This window comes from Myodes glareolus, chromosome 18, assembly GCF_982192425.1.
Source record: "Myodes glareolus chromosome 18, mMyoGla1.1, whole genome shotgun sequence".
Classification (NCBI taxonomy): domain Eukaryota; kingdom Metazoa; phylum Chordata; class Mammalia; order Rodentia; family Cricetidae; genus Myodes; species Myodes glareolus.
Window position 1 is genome coordinate 43875879 of NC_142043.1, and position 24725 is coordinate 43900603.

The window sequence follows — 24725 nt, forward strand, 5'->3', positions numbered from 1 at the left end:
GTGACGTACTTCCTATAAAGTTACACCCCTATGACTTCCAAAGCTTTCCAATCAGCACTAGCTAATTGTCACTACTGCTCAAAATCCTGAGATGTGCTTAGAAAACCACTGTGGTTGATTTAGTGAGACAGGGCCCTATCGTATTGGGCATTAGAGTACCAGTTTTGACCTGTTTGGGTAAATTCATGTGGTAGAACTTTGGTGACTAATTACACAGAATTCTCTATAACATCAGAATACATTACACAATGATCCAATCAATTTCCCTACTACTTGGAATTTATTGGAATGATTTATAGGCTGCTGTCCAGCTAATCCAACAATGGCTAGCCATGAATTGAAAGTTGCAAAATCCAGGAGTTGCTGAGTCGACAAGGCTGTAGCTTCTGGCTGGTCTTCAGTATCTTCTGGAATCCAAAAGAAGTTGGTTCTCATTCCAGTGTAGGAATGGACTTTCTAAAAAGGCAAGGGAAAAGGGGAAATGAGCAAAAGCATCCTTTTATGTATTTATATAATCTTCCATACAAGGCATGGACAAAATTAAAGGTGCATCTTCTGGCATCAAGAACTGGATAAAAGGCATGTGTTTTACCTCAATTTTCAATCATCGAAAGAGTGTCTTTCCCTCATCGAGATTCAGAACAAACTAATCAAAAATGATCTATTATGGGTGTGCCCTCCATTTCTGGATTGTAGTTCATTCCAAACGTAATCAAGGTGACAACCAAAAACAGCCATCACGATGATAATATTCCCTCAGTGGAGTTACTGAGAGTATTGAGATTGAGGAGCCTAACCTTCATCAAGCTCCTTCTGCTTTCTGATTTAATATGAAGATGTTCATCTCCCCACCCAGACCTTAAACATATTAGAAAACTGCAGTGTGTCACACAACATATTCTTCTGTCCAGTCAATTTTACAATGCAATTAGTAATTATCTCTTCTCTTCTCTTCTCTTTCCCATTTCCTCCTTCTCCTTCTCATCCTCCTTCTCTTTCTTCTTCTTCCTCTCTCTCTCTCTCTCTCTCTCTCTCTCTCTCTCTCTCTCTCCCTCTCTCTCACTTCTTTTTGGCTTTATGACTCTTTGGCTTTTGGAATTTTTGACTTTTGAGAGAAGGTTTATGTGTACCAGCTCTGGTTGACCTGGAACTCAAATTGGAAACCAGGGTAGCCTTGAACTCATAATCCGTTCTAATGACTCTGTCTGAAGAATGTTGAGATAAAACATGTGAATCATCACCATCTGACTGTTTCTGCTTTCATATGGACAATAAATACCACATCATCACCAGGAATAATCTCAGATAACCTGCTGTTTCCCAGAGAAAGGGTGATTCTATTGTTGACAGCTTTGGGTCGGGGCCATGAAACTTTCCCTGTGAATTCCAGGCTACCAGCTACCCCTCTTCCTTTGATGTCTTCCTGTCTAAGATTTACCAGGCTCTATGTTTATGCTTGTTCTGCAGACAGCACCACTGTCCTACCCCCACCCATAACCCAAATCACTATGTGAGTCTCCCAAGAAAGCAAGCAGTGATGACTGCAAACACAGCACCTCCAAGTTAGAAGCTTCCTGGTGATCCAAAGTCCCTTATTTACGGATGACAACTGCTTCTACAGGACCAGCTCCTCCATGTGCTCCAGCAACTTGTAGATGGAGTAGTTGTCAGAGTGTGTGGACTGAAATACCAGATCTAAGCCCTGATGGCACCAGAGTGGGTCAGCCTGCTTGAGGCTTCTATCAGTCATGCAGGGCTTCAGAAAATTTCTTTATTTCACATTCATTTCAGTTTCCTCTTTCAAAATTCTCTGTTTATGTTTTATCCTATTTTTAGTTGGGTTACTGGTTTTTTATTTACAGTTATTCAGTTTTTATTGTGAATATTATCGCTCTGTCGAATATGTAGTTATTGAAAATCTTGTCATGATCTCTAGGCTGCCTCTTTCTCTGAATGGTGGTGTCTATTGATATGCAGACACTTTTCAGTGTCACAAGTTCCAGTTTATTAACTGTTGTTCTTAGTATGTGTGCTAATGGTGTTCTGTTCAGTAAGTTTTCCTGCACCAATGAGTTTAAGGCTATTATTTATGTTCTCTTCTATCAGGTATTATTGTTTTTTTTCTTTTTTCTCACCTTCTACACCACAAAGGAGCCCTGGTTATTTTATCATGGCTGTAATCAAGCCTCAGTTAAGAATCAATTCTAGTCAGGTGGTGGTAGTACACAACTTTAATCCCAGCACTCAGGAGGCAGAGGCCAGAGGAACTTTGTTAATGCCAGGCAATTCTAGTATGCAAGAACTAATTCCTGGACAGGTGTAAGACATTAAGACAATTCTGAAGGCATTTCTGACAATTCCAAACCCTCTCAGCCTCCATGTCTTAGTGCTTTGCCTCCTCCCCTGGGAACTAAGGACCTAACAGCTACACATGCACATACTCAGTTTCTGAACAATTACCCATACACGTATGTTTTGACTCAGTCCCCTGGGAAATGGGGTCAAAATGATCTCTTACCTCATCTGATCTGACAATAGCTCTCCAGCCAATTATTGGTATTAGCCCTTTTCGAATAAGGCAATCATTATGGTCAAGGAACAACCCCTCTTGTTTCTGTGGGGTCTTCTCCTTTAAAAATAGCCTGTACCAGCTACTTGGGGTCTCTCAGCTTCCCGAATGCTGAGGGACCCTGTCATGACAGAATTAATAAAATCCTCATGCTTTTGCATTTGCTGTAGTGTCTGAGATGGTCTCTGGGGGCAACTCCTTTTTGGTGTTTGGACACTAGAGTCCAACACAGGCTACAAAGCTAAGGAGAAATCCTGTCTCAAAACACAAACAAGCAAGCAATGAAACAATCAAAATATCAGTTTTAAAAAGGAAGAGCTTTTACTCACTCAGATATTCAATAACATAGCCACGGGGCTCAAAGTATCTTGTTATTATAGAGCTGGGTTGTTTTGTGGCTGGTGACATTGCTTGCATGTTCATGGATATTTGTACCAAGCATGCCAGAGAACTAGAAATTTCTCCATATATGAGTCAGTGTGTGTGTGTGTGTGTGTGTGTGTGTGTGTGTGTGTGTCTATGGATTCCCTACCTTCCAAGATCTGGTCTGTTTGTCAGGTTAACACCAAGAAGGAGTCACCACCAAAGACCACCTCACAAACCACAGCAAATGCAAAAGCATGAGGATTTTATTAATTCTGTCATGACAGGGTCCCTCAGCATTCAGGAAGCTGAGAGACCTCGAATAGCTGGTACAGTCTACTTTTAAAGGAGAAGGCCCCATAGATACAAAGGGGTTGTTCCTTGACCATTATGATAGGCTTCTTCGAAAAGGACTAATACCAATAATTGGCTGGAGAGCTATTGTCAGATCAGATGAGGTAAGAGGTCAATTTGACCCCGTTTCCCAGGAGACTGAATCAAAACATACGTGTATGGGTAATTGTTCAGGAACTGAGTCAACATCTTAAAGATTATTTTGCCCCAATTTCTGGAGAACATACTTGCATGTGTAGCTGTTAGGTCCTTGGTTCCAAGAGGAGGGGAAGCACTAAGGTATGAAGGTTGAGAGTGTTCAGAAATGGCTTCAGAATTGTCTTAAAGTCTTACATTATCATTTGGGGTAATTTGAAGTTTTTGCCTCCTATACACTGAAAGGAAAGGCATTTGCAGATGTGGCTTTGGTGGAGTAGGTATGGCCTTGTTGGAGGAAGTGTGCCACTGTGGAAGCAGGGCTTGACCTCTCATATATGCACAAACCATTGTTAGTGTTTCGCTTCACTTCCTATTACCGAGAATTAACATTTATGTAGAATGTCTGTCCACACACTACAGTGTTGTGACCTCATGACAAAGGACTAAGCATCTGAGAGTGTAAGCCATCAAATCAAATGATTTCCTTTACTGGAGTTGCAATTATCATGAGATTTCTTTACAGCAACAGAACCATAACTAATATGGAAGATGATGCCAAGAACTGGAGTCTTGCTGTGATAGGTGAGATCATGTTTCTGATATAGGACTATGGACTTTGCTACTGTGGATTAGAAAAGCAGTTCAAAGGTTTAAGTGCTCCTAGTTAGGGCATACAGTTCATATAGTTAAGGAGAAAAGAAGACAGCGGTGCTTAGTGGGATTTGAACTGTGTGTGACTTCACTGAGAGGTTTCAGAGGAGAATAACATTAGTATGTGCCCTGGAGATTCTTGTGATATTTTCATGAAGAATGTATCTGGGTTTTGCCCTTTTCTGAAGAGTCTGCTTAAGTCTAAATTGTGGAGTTGGAATTGATCCTTATGGCAGAGAAAATCTTTAAAAAAAGGGAAAAAAAAATAAAGAGAAAACCACTAGTATACTCTCTGTCAAGCTGTTGTTAGTAGTGACTTTAAGTAGTATTTATAATGAAAAGCGGCAAACTGAGCATTTAAAAAATGAAAAATGTAGAAAATTCAAGTCAAAAAGGAGCACCGGGATGAGGAATGGAATTAAATCCTGTGTTTAAGGGGAAAAACACATTAGGAAATGAAATAAAAGGGAGTGGTGACCTCAGAAAAAGAGCAACCTAATTAAGTTAAGAACTAGTGAAAAAGAATTAAAGCAAAGCTTAGAGACAGGTATTCTGGTACTTGCCTTTAATCTCAACTCTAGTAAGGTATAGGCTGGTGGATCTCTGAGATGTAGGCAAGCACAGTATTCACAGCAAATTTCTGAGGAGTCAAGTAAAGTTAGTGTAGGATACAAAGCGAATCCAAAAATTGGTGAAGGTGTAATTATACCAGAGACCATGATCCAGCTAGTAACAGAACTTGTCAGCCTTAGCTACATGGTTCTTACATTACAGTCAAAAGTAGAACAATGGCATTTTAGTATCTCTACTTCCACCTACGGAAAGCAGATGAGGCCAGGCATTTGTCAAGAGTGACCCTCAATGGAAGCCTATAGTGAAATTATGTGACGCTGTGAACTTGAAGCCTGTATTGCCTAGAGTACACCTAGATTTTGTGGATGCCAGAACCATTGGTCATCTGCCAAGGGTAGCTGCTTCTCTGGTGTAGCACCAGCCAAAGTGAAAATAGTATGTTAAACGTTAAAGCACTAGGGATAAATTCTGGTTCTGTAATCAGTGGCCCAAACCTCATGACTCTCCATCACATTCAGGGGTTCTAATTTGGTGTTTTTGCAGGTTCCCTTGCTGTCAGTAAAGAGTCAGTGAGCTCTCACTATCTCAGATCAGCTATTCCTGTGGGTATCACTATCAAGGTTTTGATTCCTATTCACATTCTCTCTCTTTTTTTCCATTCCTTTAATTTTGGTAAATTTTTATTGTTTTATAAAGAATAAATTTCAAAATGTCCACTTCCTCCCCTACTCCTATTTTACTCACGCTCCATTTCTCTCGCTACCTCTCTCCCCCTCCAGTCCTAAGAGAGAGCAGGGTACCACCCCATGCTGTGGGAAGTTCAAGGTCCTCCTCTCTCCATCCACTCTTAGAAAGATGTGCATCCAAATAGACTAGGATCCCCAAAAGCCAGTACATGAAGTAGAGACAAATCCCAGTGCCATTATCATTGGCTTCTCAGTCTGCCCCAATTGTTAGCCACATTCAGAGGGTCCAGTCTGATCCTATGCTCGTTCAGTCCCAGTCCACCTGGCTTTGGTGAGCTCCCATTAGATCAGGAACTCTGTCTCAGTGGATGGACCAACCCCTTGTATTCCTGACTTCCTTGCTCATATTCTCCCTCTTTTTACTCTTCAACTGGACCTTGGGAGCTCAGTTCAGTGCTCCAATTTGGTCTCTGTCTCCATCTCCATCTGTCGCCTGAAGAAGTTTCTGTGGTGATATTCAGGAATAGTCATCAGTGTGACTACGGGACAAGGCCAGTTCAGGCACCCTCTCCTGCAATGCCCAGGGTCCCAACTACAGTTATACCCTTGGACACCTGGGAAGCCCTCTAAAGCCAAGCCTCTTGCCAACCGCAAATTGGTTCCCTTAATTAAGATATTTTCTTCCCTGCTCCCATATCCATCCTTCCTCCATCTCAACCATCCCACTCGCCCGAGCTCTCCCCAACCCTCTACTTCTCCCTATTCTCTTTCCCTCTCCTCTTCCCCTAAGACACAATTATGCCCATGCTCCCAATTTTTGCCTGGCGACCTTGTCTGCTTCCAATTTCCAGGAGGATCTATATATGTTTTCCCTTGTGTGCATATTATTACTTGGATGGGGAGATGGAGGGATTGAGATTTGTTGGGGCAGGAAATGATAAGGGAGTGGTAACTGGGATAGCTATGTGAAATGAAAAAGGTCTTATTATAAAAATGATTAAAAATGAAAAAAAGAAAGTATGTTGTAGGCAATGAAGCTGAAAGGACTTGGATATTTGAAGAGCATTTTGGCATCAGACTTAAAGATTCAGAGTTTGGAGTAAGCACTGGTGGTTTTGGTCTTACTTTGCTTAGGCCTAGTGTCTCCTCACTGTGTTCTCTTCCCTACGTTTTGGACAGTAGTGCATATCTTCTACCATTATAGGTTGAAAGTGTTGAAAATGGCTTTTGATTTTTAATTTCATAGCAGATTATAATCAAGAGATTGTATGAACCTCTTCAGAGGAGACGTTCAACTTTGAGTTCAAAACAGTCTTGATACTGTGTAGACTATGGGCAAATTTGAAGCTGCATAAAAAGAAATTTGCATTATGATATTGCTACAAATTTATAGGGTACAGGGATGAAAGGTAGTAGTTTGAATGTAACCAGCCTCCATAAAATCCCAGGGAGTGGCATTACTAAAAAGTGTGGCTTGTTGGAGAATTGTGCCCTTGTTTTTGGACGTGTATCACCATGGAGGTGAGCATTGAGGTGACATATGGACTCAAGCCATGTGCAATGTACTACACCACTTCCTATTATCTGTAAGATGAAAATTTACATCCTCATCCACACTCAGCTCTTCTTCAGCACCATGTCTTCTTAAAGGCCACCGTGGCTGGGCAGGATGATTAAACAACTAAAGATTAAGTTAGAGATCTAGCTAAATATATTCCTTTGTAAGTGGTCAGTGTGTACTCCAAAGCAATAGAAACTCCAACAGCATGCTGTGTGCTAATGAACACCAGTTTATGTGTATTTTTCTTATAGGAAAGTTTGTACCTAGCAGGATGTAAACCCATTCTGTATGAGAGAACCAGAGATGGTTTGAAAAGAATGAACAGTAGGAATTGCAACATACCCTATCAAGTGCTTGTAGTTATTTGAATGTAGTGTAGGGACTTTTGTGCAGTATATAATACTTAGGCCTAGTGTCTCCTCCCTTTGTATGGGTGATATGAAAAGCAGAGAACTATAACAGAGAGAGACACTTACCTTTTGTGAATATCGTGATCATGATAATCAGGCAGGGGGTTACATAGTAAGGTTTAATAATGAATTTGGTTTACATAAGTGGGCTTCAAATTGATAGAGGTGAGCTATTTAGTAGACCCTGATGTGTAAATGTGAGAAAGGAGCTGTTGCTTTGTCGGGAGGGCAGGGAATAGCAAGGAAGACCTGAAATATATACATATATGTATATGTGAGACTTTGTCTATACACAATATGACACTAAGTAAGTCATGAACCAAGGCTATGTGGAGGGCTTGGAGTTTATATAACTTGCAGGCCCTGAACCCAGTTGTATGAGTTCATGCATTTCTCTGTGTGTTTGTGTGTGGTTTTGACTTCAGGGGGGAGATGCATAACAGGTGCCTTATGAGATTGTACTTTTCTCATTTAGAAAAAAATATTTATTAATCTAACAGAGTTAAAATACAATGAAAGGGAACATCTTGCTGGCAAAAGCAACTGGGCCCTTCACCAATTACACCAGCATATCTTTTCTTTGGATCATACAAAAGGATTCAGAGTTCACTCTGGAATGGGCATGACACAGATCAACAGTGCACCGAGTACATGGGAAATTCACTTCTCATTCGTTTCCAGCCCTTGAATGGTCTGGATGTAGAGGTTGTGGATCTAATCTGAGGGTGGTCATTGAGCATATTGGGTTCCATGGATGGTTCCTCTGTTGGGAAGTCAATGTTCAGAAAGAATGTGGGTCTTTCATCCAAGGGTGATTCAAATAAGGAGAGATCACCAGGCAAACTGTCCACAGAATTCATGTTGTCTCCAATAACCTCAGTAGCATGCTTGATAACATTATCCATCAAGACATCTTTTGGGACTGTGTCTTCTGAACAGAGTTTCAGCTCCAGGCAGGAATATTTATTGAGCTTGAAAAGACTTTGACATCTCTTGTGTCTTTGTACTACACACTTTTCTTTAGATTGTCTCTTCCCAGCTTCTATAATTCCAGAAAGGGCTGGTTCACTGGCTCTTCTCTTCAAAGAGAATAGAGGGTGTTGAGCAACTACATGCCTACTCTTTAAACACGGATGCTCAGTTTTCTGATAACTGTCCTCACAGCTCAATTTGCGTTTTAGAATATTAAAAGTTGCTGTTACTTTATTTGGTTGTCTGTATCTTAGGGATGACAAAAATCTCTTCCAAGTTATAACCCATGGTGCACATAGTCTCTACAAGCCTTGGAAGGATTTCTTTAGTTGTAGGTGCTGTATGTTTTTTAATGGGACCCAGCCATGGGCTTTGCAGAAGTTGACGTATTGTTATTCTACTGTTGGTGGGGACCATGAGTAATTGTGTAATGATGGTGAAACAGGGTTTAGACAAGTTGAAAGGGATGGGATACATTGTGCTGATGATGAGACTGTGCATACCATGTAATGTGTTCTCTGTGTATGGAAATTGTCCTGTGACCACTATATATAGAACGACTCCCAAGCTCCACATGTCAACAGCCAGTCCATCATAAGGTTTCCTTGCCAACATCTCTGGTGCCATATAGAGCAAGGAACCACAGAGTTCTTTCAACATCTGCCCCTCTGCAAAGCTGAATTGCCATACCAAAATCACAAAGCTTGACGTTGCCATTTCTGTCAATAAGGATATTCTCCAATTTAATATCACGATGCGCAATGCGTCTTTGGTGGAGAAAGTGCACAGCTGATACAACCTGTTGAAAGATGGGTCTAGCCTCCTGGTCCTTTAAACATCCAACTTCACTGAGGAACATCTGTAGATCCTTTCCAGCCACGTATTCTATGATTATATAAGTCCTTGACTGTGTGTCAATGACGTGAAAAAAGCGAATGATGTTACTGTGTTCCAAAGTCTGAAAGATCTTTATTTCAGAGTTGATCTCACCCAGAGAGTTGCTTTTTTTTACTAAGAATCTTGACAGCAACCTGTGTTTTTGTGGGAATGTGGCAGGCAATCTTCACCTCCCTGAAAGAACCTACAGCTGGAGGTGTTAAGATCCTAAAATCTTTGTCAGGGATGTCTTCGTCCCAGGGGCTGGCCATGATGTGTTGTCTCAATCCACCTACTTTTCTTGTTGACAGGCAATGCTAGAAACAAAAATTTGATCAACGTTAAGACACAGGTCTAGCACTATGAATCCATTATCATCAAATCTTAGACTTCCAAAACAAACCTAATGATGCACTTCAAGGACATAGAAATACTAGAAGAGCCCAACCTCAAAGCAATAGACAGTGAATCACAGAAAAGATCAAAGAGGGAATCGCTGAGGTGTCCATGCAAATATAAATACTTACATCAGAGAAATAATGATTTGATTATTTTCAACAATGAACCAAAATAAAAATCTTTGGCCAAACTTATCAAGTGATAAGAGATACAAATTAAATTATCGGTAAAAAGGGATAATGTTCTAGCCAAATAACTATCCAGAGGATATCTTCTGAATGCTTCAAATATTAAAACCAGGGACATTTGAAAGAATGAAAAGAATGCCTAGACTCCTCCTAGACTTGTGTGAACATTAAAATATGATAAAAGAAAAAAACCTTAAACACTTGAGACATACATAGCAAATGTGGCTATTGAGAAAAATGACTCCAGCACAGTTTGATTCCAGGCATCTTGGATTCCCCAAATCTCTCAAAAATAAAGAATAAAGAATTGACATAAGCTAGAGTCAGAAAGGAACGGTGTCCCGCGCTACCATCTCGCCCACAAGAACGATGCGGGACACTTAGGATCCTTCTGCAGAAAAAGCTTTAATGCATCTTGAGAGAGAGAGCATAAGCTTACATGGCAGAGACCCAGAATGAGGGGAACCCAGCCCTTATAAAGGAAACAGTCCTCACTTCGGACGTGTCACTCTTGGATTGATCCGCTGCCCATTATCCCAGATGATGCCTCGGAAGTAGGCAGGGACGCAGCAGTAGAAAGTTACCCAGCACATGCACTGGGATTAAAGGCGTGTGCTACAACACCTTGAACTCACAGAGATCTGCCTGTCTCTGCCTCCCAGGCATTGGGACCAAAAGCGTGTACTACCACACCTTGAGGTCACAGAGGTCAATCTCTACCTTTGTCCCTTGAAGCAATGGAGAATATGGTTGCGGCCCTCCACAGAAGGGAACTTAATTGAGGAAAAAAAATCCTCTATGATGTACAGCTGTTAGGCATTTTCTCAATTCGTGATTAATGCAGGAGGGTCCAGTTTATTTAAATGGTACTATCCTTGGACTGGTTGTCCTGGGTTCTATACTGAAGCAGACTGAGCAAGCTAGTAAGAACAACTTTCTATGGCTTCTGCATAATCTCCTGCCTCAAAGATCCTCTTCTGTTGAGTTCCTACCCTAAGATATGTCAGAGATGAACAGCAGTCTTGAAAGTGTAATATGAATCAACTCTTTCTTCCCCATCATTCATGTTAGTCATGGTGCTGTGCCAGAGCAATAGAAACCCTAACTATGACAAATACCATACTGAGAGAAAATACTTTAGGAAAGAGGACGCAAAGGAATGTACCTACACAGATAGATGTGACAGGATCAACCTGAGCTCACAATCAAATGAGCATGGTAAATAAAGTATGAGCTCCTTTACCTCATTAACTTATTGAAAAAATTGAAACAATCAAAAGAATCAGTTCTAGAGAGGAAAGATTTTTCAGCCCTCAGATTTTCAACAACATAGAAAGCCATGGGGCTGAAAATATCTTGTTAGTATAGAGCTTGGTTGTTTTTTGGCTGATGTCATTGCAGTACAAGTTCTCTATTCACCAGTGACTTACTTCCTGTAAATTTCACCCCTATGACTTCCAAACTTCCAAGCAGTACTAGCTAATTGTCAATAGTACTCAAAATCCTGAGATCTTGTTATGAAAACCACTGTAGTAGTTTGAATGAGACAGGTCTCTACAGTTTGGGGCATTTGAGCACCAGTTTTGGACGCATTTGTTTAATTTCATGTGGTAGAGCCTTTATGACTTATTAGTCAGAGTTCTCTAAACAAGAGAGCACCTGACACAATGGTACAATCAATCTCTCTTCCCCCTTGAAATTTATTAGAATGACTTACAGACTGCTGGCCAGCTAGTCCAACAATGGCTGATTATGAACTGAAACTTCAAAAGTCCAGGAGTTGTTCAGTCCACAATGTGCTCTCTCTTGTCTGGTCGTCAGGATCTGCTGGAATCCCGAAGAAGTTGCCTCTTATTCCAATGAAGGAATGGACTTGCTAACAAAGCAAGCACAACATAGAAATGAACAAAAGCCTCCTCTTATGTCCTTATATACTCTTCCAGCACTAGGCGTGGCTGAAATTAAGGGTGTGTTTTCTGGCGTCAAGAACTGGATTAAAGGTATGTGTCATCCCACCAAATCCACTCTTCAAAGGAGTGTCTTTCCCTCCTGGAGATTAAGAACAAACCAATCAAAAACGATCCATTACAGTTCTGCCCTCCATTTTTGGATTATAGTTCATTCCTGGTGTAGTGATGTTGGCAACCAAAAATAACTCTCACAGTGACAGAATTTCCTCCATTTAATTGAACTTGAGATTAAGGAGCCTAGCTTTCATCATATGCTATCTGTGCTTTCTGATTTATTTTGAAAATGTTAGTGGTTCATCTCTGTCCCGCGCTACTGTCTCGCCAGCAAGAACGACGCGGGGCACGTAGGATCCTTCTGCAGAACAGCTTTTTAATGCATCTTGAGAGCTAGAGCATAAGCCGACATGGCGGAGACCCAGAGCGAGGCGAACCCAGCCCTTATATAGGAAACAGTCCCCGCCTCGGACGTGTCACTCTCAGATTGGTCAGCTGCCCATCATCCCAGATGATGCCTCGGGAGAGGCAGGGACTACAGCGTTGGAAATTTGCCAACACATGCGCGTTATCCTGTTTACCGGGCAGTGGAACCGGATGTCAGCGCCATCTTGGAATTGCGAATGTGGTTACGGTCCTCTACACATCTCACTACTCAAGCCTTTAAAAAAACTGCACTGTGTCACACAGCATATTCTTCTGCCCAGTCAGGATTATAATTCAATTAGTCATTGGACTTTATTTTTTTCTTTTTATTACTTTCTTCCATTACTTTTATTTTTGGCTCTTTGGGTTTTAGGCTCTATGGCTCCTTTTACTTTTGGCTTTTAAAAGAGGGTTTATGTGTGTAACAGCTCTGGTTGTCCTGCAACTCGATTTGTAATTTAGGTTAGCCTTGAACTCACAGACAGATCTGCATGATTCTGTCTGAAGGATGTTGGGATTAAAGGTGTGAATCACCACCATTTGAGAGTTTCTGGCTTCTCTTGGATGATAAATACCTGATCGGCCCTGGGGTTCATCTCAGATACCACACAGAAAGTGTGATCCTATTTTTGTCAGGGATTTAGGGTGAGGACCATGAAAGCTTTCTTGTAAATTCCAGGCTGCCAGCCACCTCTCTTTCCTTGAGGTCTTCCTCTCTAAGGTTTGCCAGGTTCTACCTTTAGGCTTCCAGGTAGAGACAGCACCAATGTCCCACCCTCACCTCCAACCCAAACCCCACCAGGTCAGACTCTCAGGATAGCAGGCAGTGCCGACTGCAATCACAGCACCTCAAAAGTTACAAGCTCCTGTCCTATTTAGAGATGACATCTACTTCTGCAGATCCAGCTTCTTCATGTGCTCTAGCAGCTTTTGGGGTAGTTTTTGTGTGTGTGTGTACTGACAACATTGGATCTTGTAAAACTTTAAGACAATTCTGAAACCATTTCTGACAATTCTGAACCCTCTCAGCCTCTGTGCCATAGTGCTTCCCCTTCTCCCCTGGGAACCAAGAACCTAACAGCTATACATGCACATATGTTTCCGGAAATTGGGGCAAGATAACCTTTAAGATGTTGACTCAGTTCCTGAACAATTACTCATACATGTATGTTTTGATTCAGTCCCTGGGAAATGGGGTCAAAATGACTTCTTACCTCATCTGATCTGGCAACAGTTCTCCAGTCAATTATTGGTAATAACCCTGTTGAATAACCCAATCATAATAGTCAAAAAACAAACCCCCTTTGCTTCTGTGGACTTCTCCTTTAAAAGTAGCCTGTACCAGCTATTCGAGTTTCTTGGCTTCCCGAATGCTAAGGGACCCTGTAATGACAGAAATTAATAAAATCTTCATGCTTTTACATTAGCTGTGATGTAAGGGGTTGTCTCTAGGGGCAACACCTCCTCGGTGTTTGTACTCCATGGTCCAACAATCTAAGCCCTGATGGCATTAGAGTTGGTCAGTGTGCTTGGGTCTCCACCAGTCATGCAGGGCTTCAGAAAATTTTTTGTTTCGCATTCATTTCAGTTTCCTCGTAGAATATTCTCTGGTTTTGGTTTTATCCATTTTTAGGTGGTTACTCTTTTGTTTCATATCTAGTTATTGAGTTTTATACATTGAGAATACTATCTCACTACTGGCTGTGTAGTTATTGAAAATGTTGTCCTGATCTGTAGGCAGCCTCTTTTTCTGAATGGTGATCAATGTTGATGTGCCTCTTATGAACTAGTATTTGACATTATTTATAATGCCTCTTTGAATTTTCACCACAAGAAACCAATCAATCTTCTTTTATCAAACCCAGCAGTAGTTTTAGTGTTTTTTTTTTCTTTTTTCTCAACAGCTACACCACAAAGGAGCCCAGGTTATTTATCATGTCTGTAATCAAGCCTCATTTAAGAATGAATTTTAGTCAGGTGGTGGTGGCACATGCCTTTAATCCCAACACTCAGGAAGCAGAGGCAGGAGGAACTTTGTTAGTGCCTGGCAACTCTGGTCTACATGAACTAATTCCTTGGCAGACTCCAAAGATACAGAGAAACCTTGTCTCAAAACAGAAACAAGCAAGCAAACAAACAATCAAAAAAAATTGTTCTAGGAAGGAAGAATTTTCTGCACTCAGATTTTCAATAGATATAGAAAGGCATGAGGCTGGAGATATCTTGCTCCTTATAGAGCTGGGTTGTTTATAGAGCTGGTTTGTTTTGTGGCTGGGGACATTGCCTTATAAATTCTCTATTCTGCAGTGATAGGATAGTTTCACCCCTATGACTTCCAAAGCTTTCCAATGGTCACTAGTGCTCAAAATCCTGAGATAGTGCTTAGAAAACCACTGTGGTTGATTTAATGAGACAGGTCCCTACTGTATCGAGCATTTGTGTGCCAGCTTTGGCCTGTTTGGGTAAATTCATGTGGTAGAGCCTTGTTGACTAATTACACAGAATTCTCTATAACATCAAACTGCCTTATAGAATGACACAATCAATTTCCCTCCCCCTTGGAATTTAATGGAATGATTTACAGGCTGCTGCCCAGCTAATTCAACAATAGCTACCTATGAACTGAAAGTTCAAAAATCCAGGAGTTTCTCAGTCAACAAGGCTATAGTTTCTGTCTGATCTTCAGTATCTGCTAAAATACAAAAGAATTTGACTCTCATTCCAGTGTAGAAATGGACTTGCTAACAAGGCAAGGGAAAGGGAGAAATGAGCAAAAGCCTCCTTTTCTAAACTTACATAGTCTTCCACACAAGACATGGTCAAAATTAAAGGTGTGTCTTTTGTATCATGAACTGAATAAAAGGCATGTGTCTTACCACCATTTTTAATCATCAAAGAAGTATCTTTCCATCGTCGAGATTCAGAACAAACTAATCAAAAATGATCTATTATGCCCTCCATTTCTGGATTATAGTTCATTCCAGATGTAGTCAAGTGGACTAGCAAAAGTAGACATCACGATGGCAGTATTCCCTCAACGGGATTGTCCTTGAGATTAAGGAGTTTTCCCTTCATCAAGCTCCTTCTGCTTTCTGATTTAATATGAAGATGTTCATGGTTCATCTCCCCACTCAGGCCTTAAACACATAAGAAAACTGCAGTGTCTCTCACAGCATAGTCTTCTGCCCAGTCAGTTTTACAATACAATTAGTCCTTGTCTTCTTCTTTTTCTTTTTCCTCTCCTTCTTCTCCTTCTTCTCCTTCTTCTTCTTCATCTTCCTCTTCCGCTTCCGCTTCCACTTCCACTTCTGTTTCTTCTCTCTCTCTCCCTCTCCCTCTTCTTCTCCCTCTGTCTCTCTGTCTCTCTGTCTCTCTGTCTCTGTCTCTCTCTCTCTCTCTCTCTCTTCTTTTTGGCTTCATGGCTCTTTTGTTTTCTGAGTTTTTGACTTTTGAGAGAAGATTTATGTATGTAACAGCTCTGATTGACCTGGAACTCAAATTGGAAACCAGGGTAGGCTTGAACTTACAATCTGTTCTAATGACTCTGTCTTAAGAATGTTGAGACTGAACATGTGAATCATCACCATTTGGCAGTTTCTGATTTTATGTGTACAATAAATACCACATCATCATTGGGGATGATCTCAGATAACTGCTATTTCCCAGAGAAAGGGTGATTCTATTGTTGACAGCTTTGGGTCGGTGCCATGAAACTTTCCCTGTGAATTCCAGGCTGCCAGATAACACTCTTCCCTTGATGTCTTCCTCTCTAAAATTTACCAGGTTCTACGTTTATGCTTGTTCTGCAGACAGCACCACTGTCCTACCCTCACCCATAACCCAAACCACTATGTGAGTCTCCCAAGAAAGCAAGCAGTGATGAGTGCAACCACAGCACCTCCAAGTTAGAAGCTTCCTGGTGGACCAAAGCCCTTATTTACGGATAACAACTGCTTCTACAGGACCAGCTCCTCCATGTGCTCCAGCAGCTTGTAGATGGAGTAGTTGTCGGGGTGTGTGGACTTAAAAACCAGATCTAATCCCTGATGGCTCCTGAGTGGGTCAGCCCACTTGAGGCTTCTACCAGTCATACAAGGGCTTCAAAAAATCTGTTTATGTCACATTCGTTGCAGGTTCTTCTTAAAAAATTCTCTGTTTATGTTTTGCCCCATTTTAGGTGGGTTATTGGTTTTTATATTCAGTTATTCAATTGTTATTTATTGTGAATATTATCGCTCTATTGAATATGTAGTTATTGAAACTCTTATCCTGATCTGTAGGCTGCCTCTTTGTCTCAGTGGTGGTTTCTGTTGATGTGCAGACACTTTTCAATGTCACAAGTTCCAGTTTATTAACTGTTGATCTTAGTATGTGTGTTAATGGTGTTCTGTTCAGTAAGTTTTCCTACACTATTTCCAAGGCTATTCTTTATGTTCTCTTCTATTAGGATCTGTGTATCTATTTTTTATGATGAGATCCTTGATCTTTTGGGGTTTAGGTTTTATGCAGGTTAATCAATATGAGTCTATTTGGATTTTTCTGCACTCAGCATTCCAGTTTGACCAGCACCATTTGTTGATGTTTCTGTCTACTTTCCAGTATGAGGTTCTGGTTTCTTTGACAAAAATCAGGTTTCCAAAACATATAACAGTGACTCCAATATACAAAGAAAAGGCTCAGCTTCAGGCTGTACCCTTATGGACTAGTATATGACATTATTTATGATGCCTCTTTGTATTTTCACCACAACAAACCAACCACTATTCTCTTCTCAAACCCAGCAGTGCTTTTAATTTTTTTTTTAATTTTTCTCACCTTCTACACCACAAAGGAGGCCTGGTTATTTTTATCATGACTGTAATCAAGTCCCAGTTAAGAATCAATTCTAGTCAAGTGGTGATGGCACACACCTTTAATCCCAGCACTCAGGAGGCAGAGGCAGGAGAAACTTTTTGCGTGGCAGGCAACTCTAGTCTTCCTGAAATAATTCCTGGACAGGTTCCAAAGCTATGGAGAAATCCTGTCTCAAAACACAAAAAAGCAAACATAGAAAACTTTCAGTTCTAGAAAGGAAGGGTTTTTCAGCTCAGATTTTCAATGACATAGAAAGCCGTAGGGCTCACATTATCTCCTTATTAAAGAGCTGGGTTGTTTTGTGGCTGGTGATATTCCTTGCATGGTCGTGGATGTTTGTACCAGCATGCCAGAGAACAAGAAATGTATCCATATGTGTGTGTGTGTGTGTGTGTGTGTGTGTGATGTGTGTCTACAGAATTCTCTACCTTCCAAGACCTGATCTGTTTCTCAGGTTATCATTTGTGGTACTTTGAAGTATTCGCCAACAATATGCTAATAGGAAAGGCATTTGCAGATGTGGCTTTGGTGGAGTAGTTATGGCCTTGTTGGATGAAGTGTGTCACTGTGGAAGCAGGCCTTGACCTCTCATATATGCACATATCTTGGTTAGAGTTTCAGTTCACTTCCTATTTCCAGGAATTAGAATGTATGTAGTGTATACAATGTATGTAATGTATGTTGAATGTCTGTCAACACAATACTATGTTGCAACATCATGACAAAGGACTAAGCATCTGATAATGTAAGCCACCAAATCAAATGATTTCCTTTATTAGAGTTGCAATTATTATGATATTTCAATTATCATGACATTTCTTTACAGAAACAAAACCATAACTAATATGGAAGATGATGCCAAGAACTGGAGTCTTACTGTGATAGGTGAGATCATGTTTCTGATGAAGGAATATGGACTTAGGTACTGTGGATTAGAAAAGCAGTTCAAAGGTTTATGTGCTCATGGTTAGGGCACACAATTAGGAGAAAAGAAGACAGTGGTGCTGAGTGGGATTTGAACTGTGTGTGATTTCACTGAGAGGTTTCAGAGGAGAATAACATTAGTATGTGCCCTGGAGATTCTTGTGATAATAACATGAAGAATGTATGTGGGTTTTGCCCTTTTCTGAAGAGTCTCTCTATGTCTGAATTGTGGAGTTTCAAATTCTAAGAAAAAAGAAAAAAGAAACCACTAGTATAGTCTCTGTCAAGCTGTTGTTAGTAGTGAATTTAAGTAGTATTTATAATAAAAAGCAACAAACTGAGCATTTAAAAAATGAAAGAAGTAGAAAATTCGAGTTGAAAAGGAGCACCAGGAAGTGGAATGGAATTAAACCCTGTGTTAAAGGAAAAAAACACATTAGGAAATGAAATAAAGGCAGTGGTGACCTCAGGGCAAGGTCAAACTAGTTAAGTTAACAACTAGTGAAAAAGAATTAAAGAAAAGCTTAGCACCAGGTATTGTGGTACATGCCTTTAATCCCAACTCTAGTAAAGTATAGGCCGATGGATCGCTGAGATTTAGGGAAGCACAGTATCCACAGCAAATTCCTTAGGAGCCAAGCAAAGTTACTATAGTAGACAAAGAGAAAACGAAAATTGGTGAAGGTGAAATTATACCAGGGACTATGATCCAGCTAGTAACAGAACCTGTCAGCCTTAGCTACATGGTTCATACATTAGAGTCCAAAGTAGAAGAATGGCATGTTAGTAACTCTCCTTCTACCTAAGAAAAGCAGTTGAGCCCAGGCATTTGTCAAGAGTGACCCTCAATGGAAGCCTATAGTGAAATTATGTGAAGGTGTTATCTTGACGCCTGTATTGCCTAGAGTACACCAAGATTTTGTGGATGCCAGAACCATTGGTTATCTGCCAAGGGCAGATGCTTCTCTGGTGCAGCACCAGCCAAAGTGGAAATAGAATGTTGACAGTTAAAGCACCAGGGATAAATTATGGTTCCACAATCAGTGGCCCAATCTGCAAGACTCTCAATCACTTTCAGGGGTTCTAATTTGGTGTTTTTGCAGATTCCCTTGCTATCAGTCCAGAGTCAGTATCTCTCACTATCTCAGATCAGCTATTCCTGTGGGGATCACTATCATGGTTTTGATCCCTATGCTCATTCTCTCTCTCTCTCTCTTTTTTCCCATTCCCTTAATTGTGGTAACTTTTTTATTTTTTATTGCTTTATAAATAATACCATTCAAAATTTCCACTTCCTCCTCTACTCTCAATTCACTCAAGCCCCTCCACTTGTGCTACCCCTCTCCCCCTCCAGTCCTAAGAGAGATCAGGGTACCACCCTGCTCTGTGGGAAGTCCAAGGACCTCCCCCCTCAATTCAGGCTTAGGAAGGTATGCATCCAAATAGAGTAGGATCCCAAAATGCCAGTACATGAAGTAGAGACAAATCCCAGTGCCATTATCATTGGCTTCTCAGTCTGTCCCAATTGTCAGCCACATTCAGAGGGTCCAGTTTGATCCCATGCTGGTTCAGTTCCAGTCCAGCTGGCTTTAGTGAGTTCCCATTAGATCAGGCACACTGTCTCAGTGGATGGACCAACCCCTCGCATTCCTGACTTCCTTGTTCATATTCTCCCTCTTTCTTCTCTTAAACTGGACCTTGGAGCTCAGTCCAGTGCTTTGATGTCGGTCTCTGTCTCTATCTCCACCTGTTGCTGCACAAAGGTTTTATGGTGATATTCAGGATATTCATCAGTCTGACTATGAGACAAGGCCAGTTCCGGCACCCTCTCCTCCACTGGCCAGGGTCCTAGCTGGGGTCATCGCTGTGGACACGTGGGAAGCCTTCTAAGGCCAAACCTCTTGCCAACCCCTTAATTAAGATATTTCTTCCCTGCTCCCATATCTGTCCTTCCTCCATGTCATCCATCCCACTGCCCCAAGCTCTCCCCAAACCTCGCTTTCACTCTTCTCTCTCTCCCTCTCCTCTTCCGCTATATCACCCCATGCCCATGCTCCCAACTTTTGCCTGGCAATCTAGTCTGCTTCCAACTTTTAGGAGGATCTATATATGTTTCTCCTTGGGTTCACATTATTACTTAGACCGGGAGAGAGTTGGAGAATGGGTGCGGCAGGAAATGGGAAGGAAATGGGAACTGACAGCTATGTGAAATGAAAAAGATCTTATTTTAAAAATCATTTAAAATGGAAAAAAGAAAGTATGTTGCAGGCAGTGAAGCTGAAAGGAGTTGGACATCTGAAGAGCATTTTGGCATCAGATTTAGAAATGCAGAGTTTGGAATAAGCACTGGTGTTTTTGGTCTAGCATTGCTTTGATCTAGTATCTCCTCACTATGTTCTCTTCCCTACCTTTTGAACAGTAGTGGATATCTCCTGCCATTATAACTTGAAAGTGTTGAAAATGGTTTTTGATTGTTAATTTTATAGCAGATTATTATTAGAGTTTGTATAAACCTACTCAGAAGAGATGTTCAACTTTGAGTTCAAACATTGTTGAGACTGTGGAATACAATGGGCGAGTTTGAAGCTGCATAAAAAGAAATTTGCATTATGATATTGCTACAAATTTATAGAGTACAGGGATGAAAGGTGGTAGCTTGAACATAACCAGCATCCACAGAATCCTATGCTGTGGCATTACTAAGAAGTGTGCCTTTCTTGGAAAACTGTACCCTGTTTTAGGACGTGTGTCACTATGGAGGTGAGCTTTGAGGTGGCATAAGGACTCAAGCCATGTGCAGTGTACTACACCTCTTCCCATTATCTGTAGGATGAAAATTTACATCCTCATCCACTCTCAGCTCTTCATCAGCACCATGTCTTATTACATGCCACCATAGCTGGGCAGGATGATCCTAGACTGAACCTCTGAAGCTTTAATTAGCGATCGAGCTAAATATCTTTCTTTGTAAGTGGTCAATGTGTACCCCACAACAATAGAAACTCTAACAGCATGCTGTGTGATAATGAACACCAGTTTATGTTTGTTTTTGTTATAGAAAAGTTTATACCTAGCAGGAGCTCAACCCATTCTATATGAGAGCACCATGGCTGTTTTGGAGAGAATGCACAGGAGGAATTGCTCCTATCCTGTCATGTGCTGGCAGTTATTCGAATGTATGGTAGGAACTTCCGTGTAGTACGCAATAGTTATCCATCCCTGTGTATGGGTGACCAGAAAGGAAGAGAAATATAACAGAAAGAGACACTTGCCTTTTATGAATATTGTGACCATGATAATCAGGCAGGGGATACAGAGTAAAATTTAATAACGAATTGGATTAATGAGTGGGCTTTAAGTTGATAGATGTAAGTTATATAGTAGACCCTGATGTGTAGATATGAGAAATGGGCTGGTGCTTTGTCAGGATGGCAGAGAATAGCAAGGAAGACCTGAAACAAATACATGTATGAGGTGAGACTTTGTCTGTACACAATATGATACAGAATAAGTCATGAACCAACGCTATGTGGAGGGCTGGGAGTTTATGTTTGTATACCTTGCAGGCCCTGACAACCAGTTGTATGTGTTCATGCATTTTTTTTGTGTATTTGTGTGTGGTTTTTACTTCAGAGGAGAGATGCATAACAAATGCCATGAGATTGTACTTGTGTCATTTACAAAAATATATTTATTAATATAACATAGTTAAAATACAATGGAAAAGAACATCTTGGTGACCAAAGCAATTAGACCCCTTACAGATTACTCTATCACCTCTTTCTTTGTAGCTTACACAAGGATTCAGAATTCACTCTGGAACCGGCGTGACACAGATCAACAGTGCACGGAGTACATGGGAAATTCGCTTCCTCATCCGTTTCCAACACTTGAATGCCCTGGATGCAGAGGTTGTAGATCCAATCTGTGGCTGATAGTGGGGCATATTGGGTTCCATGGATGGTTTCTCTGTCGAGAAGTCCATGTTAAGAAACAATGAGGGTCTTCCATCCAAGAGTGATTCACATAAGGAGAGATCACCAGGCGAGCTGTCCAGAGAATCCATGCTGTCTCCAATGTCCCCAGTAGCACACTTGATAACATTAGCCATCAGGACACCTCCTTCTGGGACTGTGTGTTCTGAACAGGGCTTCAACTCCAGGCAGGGGTATTTGTTGAGTTTGATTAGACTTTGGCATCTCTTGCGTCTTCCTTCTACACCCTCTTTAGATTGTCTCATCCCAGCTTCTCTAATTGTTGGAAGGGCTGGTTCACTGGCTCTCCTCTTCAAAGGGAAAAGGGGGTGATGAGCACCTATGTGGCTGCTCCTTAAAGAGGGATGCTCAGTTTGCTGATAACTGTCCTCACAGCTCAATTTGTGTTTTAGAATATTAAGAGTTGCTGTTATATTATTTGGTTGTCTGTGTCTTAGGGATGAAAAAATGTCTTCCAAGTCATAACCCATGGTGCACATAGTCTCTACAAGCCTTGGAAGGATATCTTTAGCTGTTGGTGCTGTATGTTTTTTAATCAAACCCAGCCATGGTCTTTTCACAAGTTGACATATTGTTATTCTCCTGTTGGTGGGGACCGTGAGTAATTGTGCAATGATGATGAAACAGGGTTTTGACAAGTCAAAGGGAATGGGATACATTGTGTTGGTGATGAGCCTGTACATACCTTGTGATGTGTTTTCTGTGTATGGAAATTGTCCTGTGACCAGTACATATAGGACGACTCCCAAACTCCACATGTCAACAGCCAGCCCATCATAAGGTTCCCTTGCCAAGATCTCTGGAGCCATATAGAGCAACGAACCACAGACTTTCTTCAACATCTGCCCCTCTGCGAGCTGAATGGCCAAACCAAAATCACAAAGCTTGACATTGCCATATCCGTCAATAAGGATATTCTCCAATTTAATATCACGATGTGCAATGCATCTTTGGTGGAGAAAGTGCACCGCTGATACGACCTGTTGGAAGATGGGTCTAGCCTCCTGTTCCTTTAGATGTCCAACCTCACTGAGGAACATCTGCAGATCTTTTCCTGCCACATACTCCATTACAATATAAGTCCTTGTCCGTGTGCCAATGACATGAAAAAAATGAATGATGTTACTGTGTTCCAAAGACTGAAGGATCTTTGCTTCAGAGTTGATCTCACCCAGAACATTGCTTTTTTTCCTCAGGATCTTGACAGCAACTGTTGTCTTCGTGGGAATGTGGCAGGCAAGCTTCACCTCCCCGAAAGAACCTGCAGCTAGAGGTGTTAGGATCCTGAAATCTTTTTGAAGGATGTTCGTGTCCGAGGAATCGGCCATGATGTGTCCGTTCAGTTTCACCAGCTTTTCTTGTTGGCAGGCAATGCTAAAACCAGAAATTTAATCAATCTTAAGATGAAGGTCTATCACTATGAATCCATGGTCATCAAATCTTAGATATACCATACAAAACAAATGATGCACTTCAAGGACATAGAAATACTAGAAGAGCCCAACAGTAGACAAGGAATCACAGTAGAGATCAAAGAGGTATTCACTGGTAAGTTCATGCAAATCCAAGTACTTAGATCAGAGAAACAAAGATTTGGTTATTTTCACCAATAAATCAAAATGAAAATCCTTGGGCAACCATATCAAGTATTAAAAGATAGAAATTGAATTATAGTAAAAGGAGGTAATGTCCTACCCAAATTACAATTCAGTGGATCTTGTCTGGACCTTTCAATATTAAAACTTAAGTAATTTCAAAGATTGAAGGGAATTCCTAGACTTGTGTGAACATTGAAATAAGGTGAAAGGAAAACACTTAAACACATGAGACATATGCAGCAAGTGTGGCTATGCACAAAAATGACTCCAGGTCAGGCAGATTCCAGACATCTGAGATTCTCCACATCTCTCAAAACATATGAATAAACAATAAGCTAGAGACATCAGAGAGGAAGGAAATCAGTTGAGGAAATCTCTCTCTGAGGTGCAGCTGCTACATATTTTCTCAATTAGTGATTACTGTGGGAGGGCCCAGTCCACTTAAATAGAACCCAAAACAACCATTTCAAGGATACTACCATTTGTCATATTTCTATACTAAAGCAGACTGAACAAGCTAGTAAGCAGCACCCTTCTATGGCCAATACATCACCTCCTGCCTCAAGGAACCTGTTCTGTTTGAGTTTCTGTCCTAAGTTTCATCAGAGATGAACAGCAGTAATGGAAGTGTAAGATGAATAAACCCTTTCCTTCCCCATTACTCATGTTGTTCATGGTGTTTTGATAAAGAAATAGAAAGCCTAACTATGACAAACACCTTAGTGAGAGAAAATACTTTAAGAAAGAGGACGTAAAGGAAGGTATCTACATTGCTGCTTATGGCAGGATTACCCTGAGCCCACAACCAAATGAGCACAGTAAATAAAGTCCAAACTCCTTTACCTCATTAACTTATTGAGAACAATTTTAATGAGAGTTCTTGATACATCATATCCATCTCAGAATTCCACTCAAGACCTATTCATTATGCCTGGCAATGAAGGCTGACTAAGAAGCCAAGGACAATGGCACTGGGTTTTGATTCTACTGCATGGACTGACTCTGTGGGAGCCTGGTTTGTTTGGATGCTCACTTTTATAGACCTGGATGGAGGGGGTAGGACCTTGGACTTCGCACGGGGCAGGGAACCATGACTGCTCTTAGGACTACAGAGGGAGGGGGAGGTGGGAAGGAGGAGGGAAGAAGCAGGTGGGGAAGAGGTGGAAATTTTTAATAAATAAATAAAAGATAAAATTACTAAGTCAATCACACAAAAAAAGACCT

The 24725-nt window shown here is 41.0% G+C and overlaps 1 protein-coding gene and 1 pseudogene across 1 annotated transcript; both read right to left on the bottom strand.

Moving 5' to 3' along the window:
• Positions 1-7911: 7911 nt before the first annotated feature.
• On the bottom strand, positions 7912-9425 carry LOC148119125 (sperm motility kinase-like; annotated as a pseudogene).
• A 12294-nt stretch (positions 9426-21719) lies between these two features.
• Positions 21720-23231, bottom strand: LOC148119126 (putative sperm motility kinase W). Its single transcript, XM_087897800.1, has one exon. The coding sequence runs from the start codon at positions 23229-23231 to the stop codon at positions 21720-21722; it is 1512 nt and encodes a 503-aa protein (XP_087753926.1).
• Positions 23232-24725: the final 1494 nt, after the last annotated feature.

Excerpts from the sequence above, each read along its gene's own strand:
- LOC148119126 (XM_087897800.1), bottom strand. The coding sequence starts at position 23,231 with ATGGCCGATTCCTCGGACACGAACATCCTTCAAAAAGATTTCAGGATC.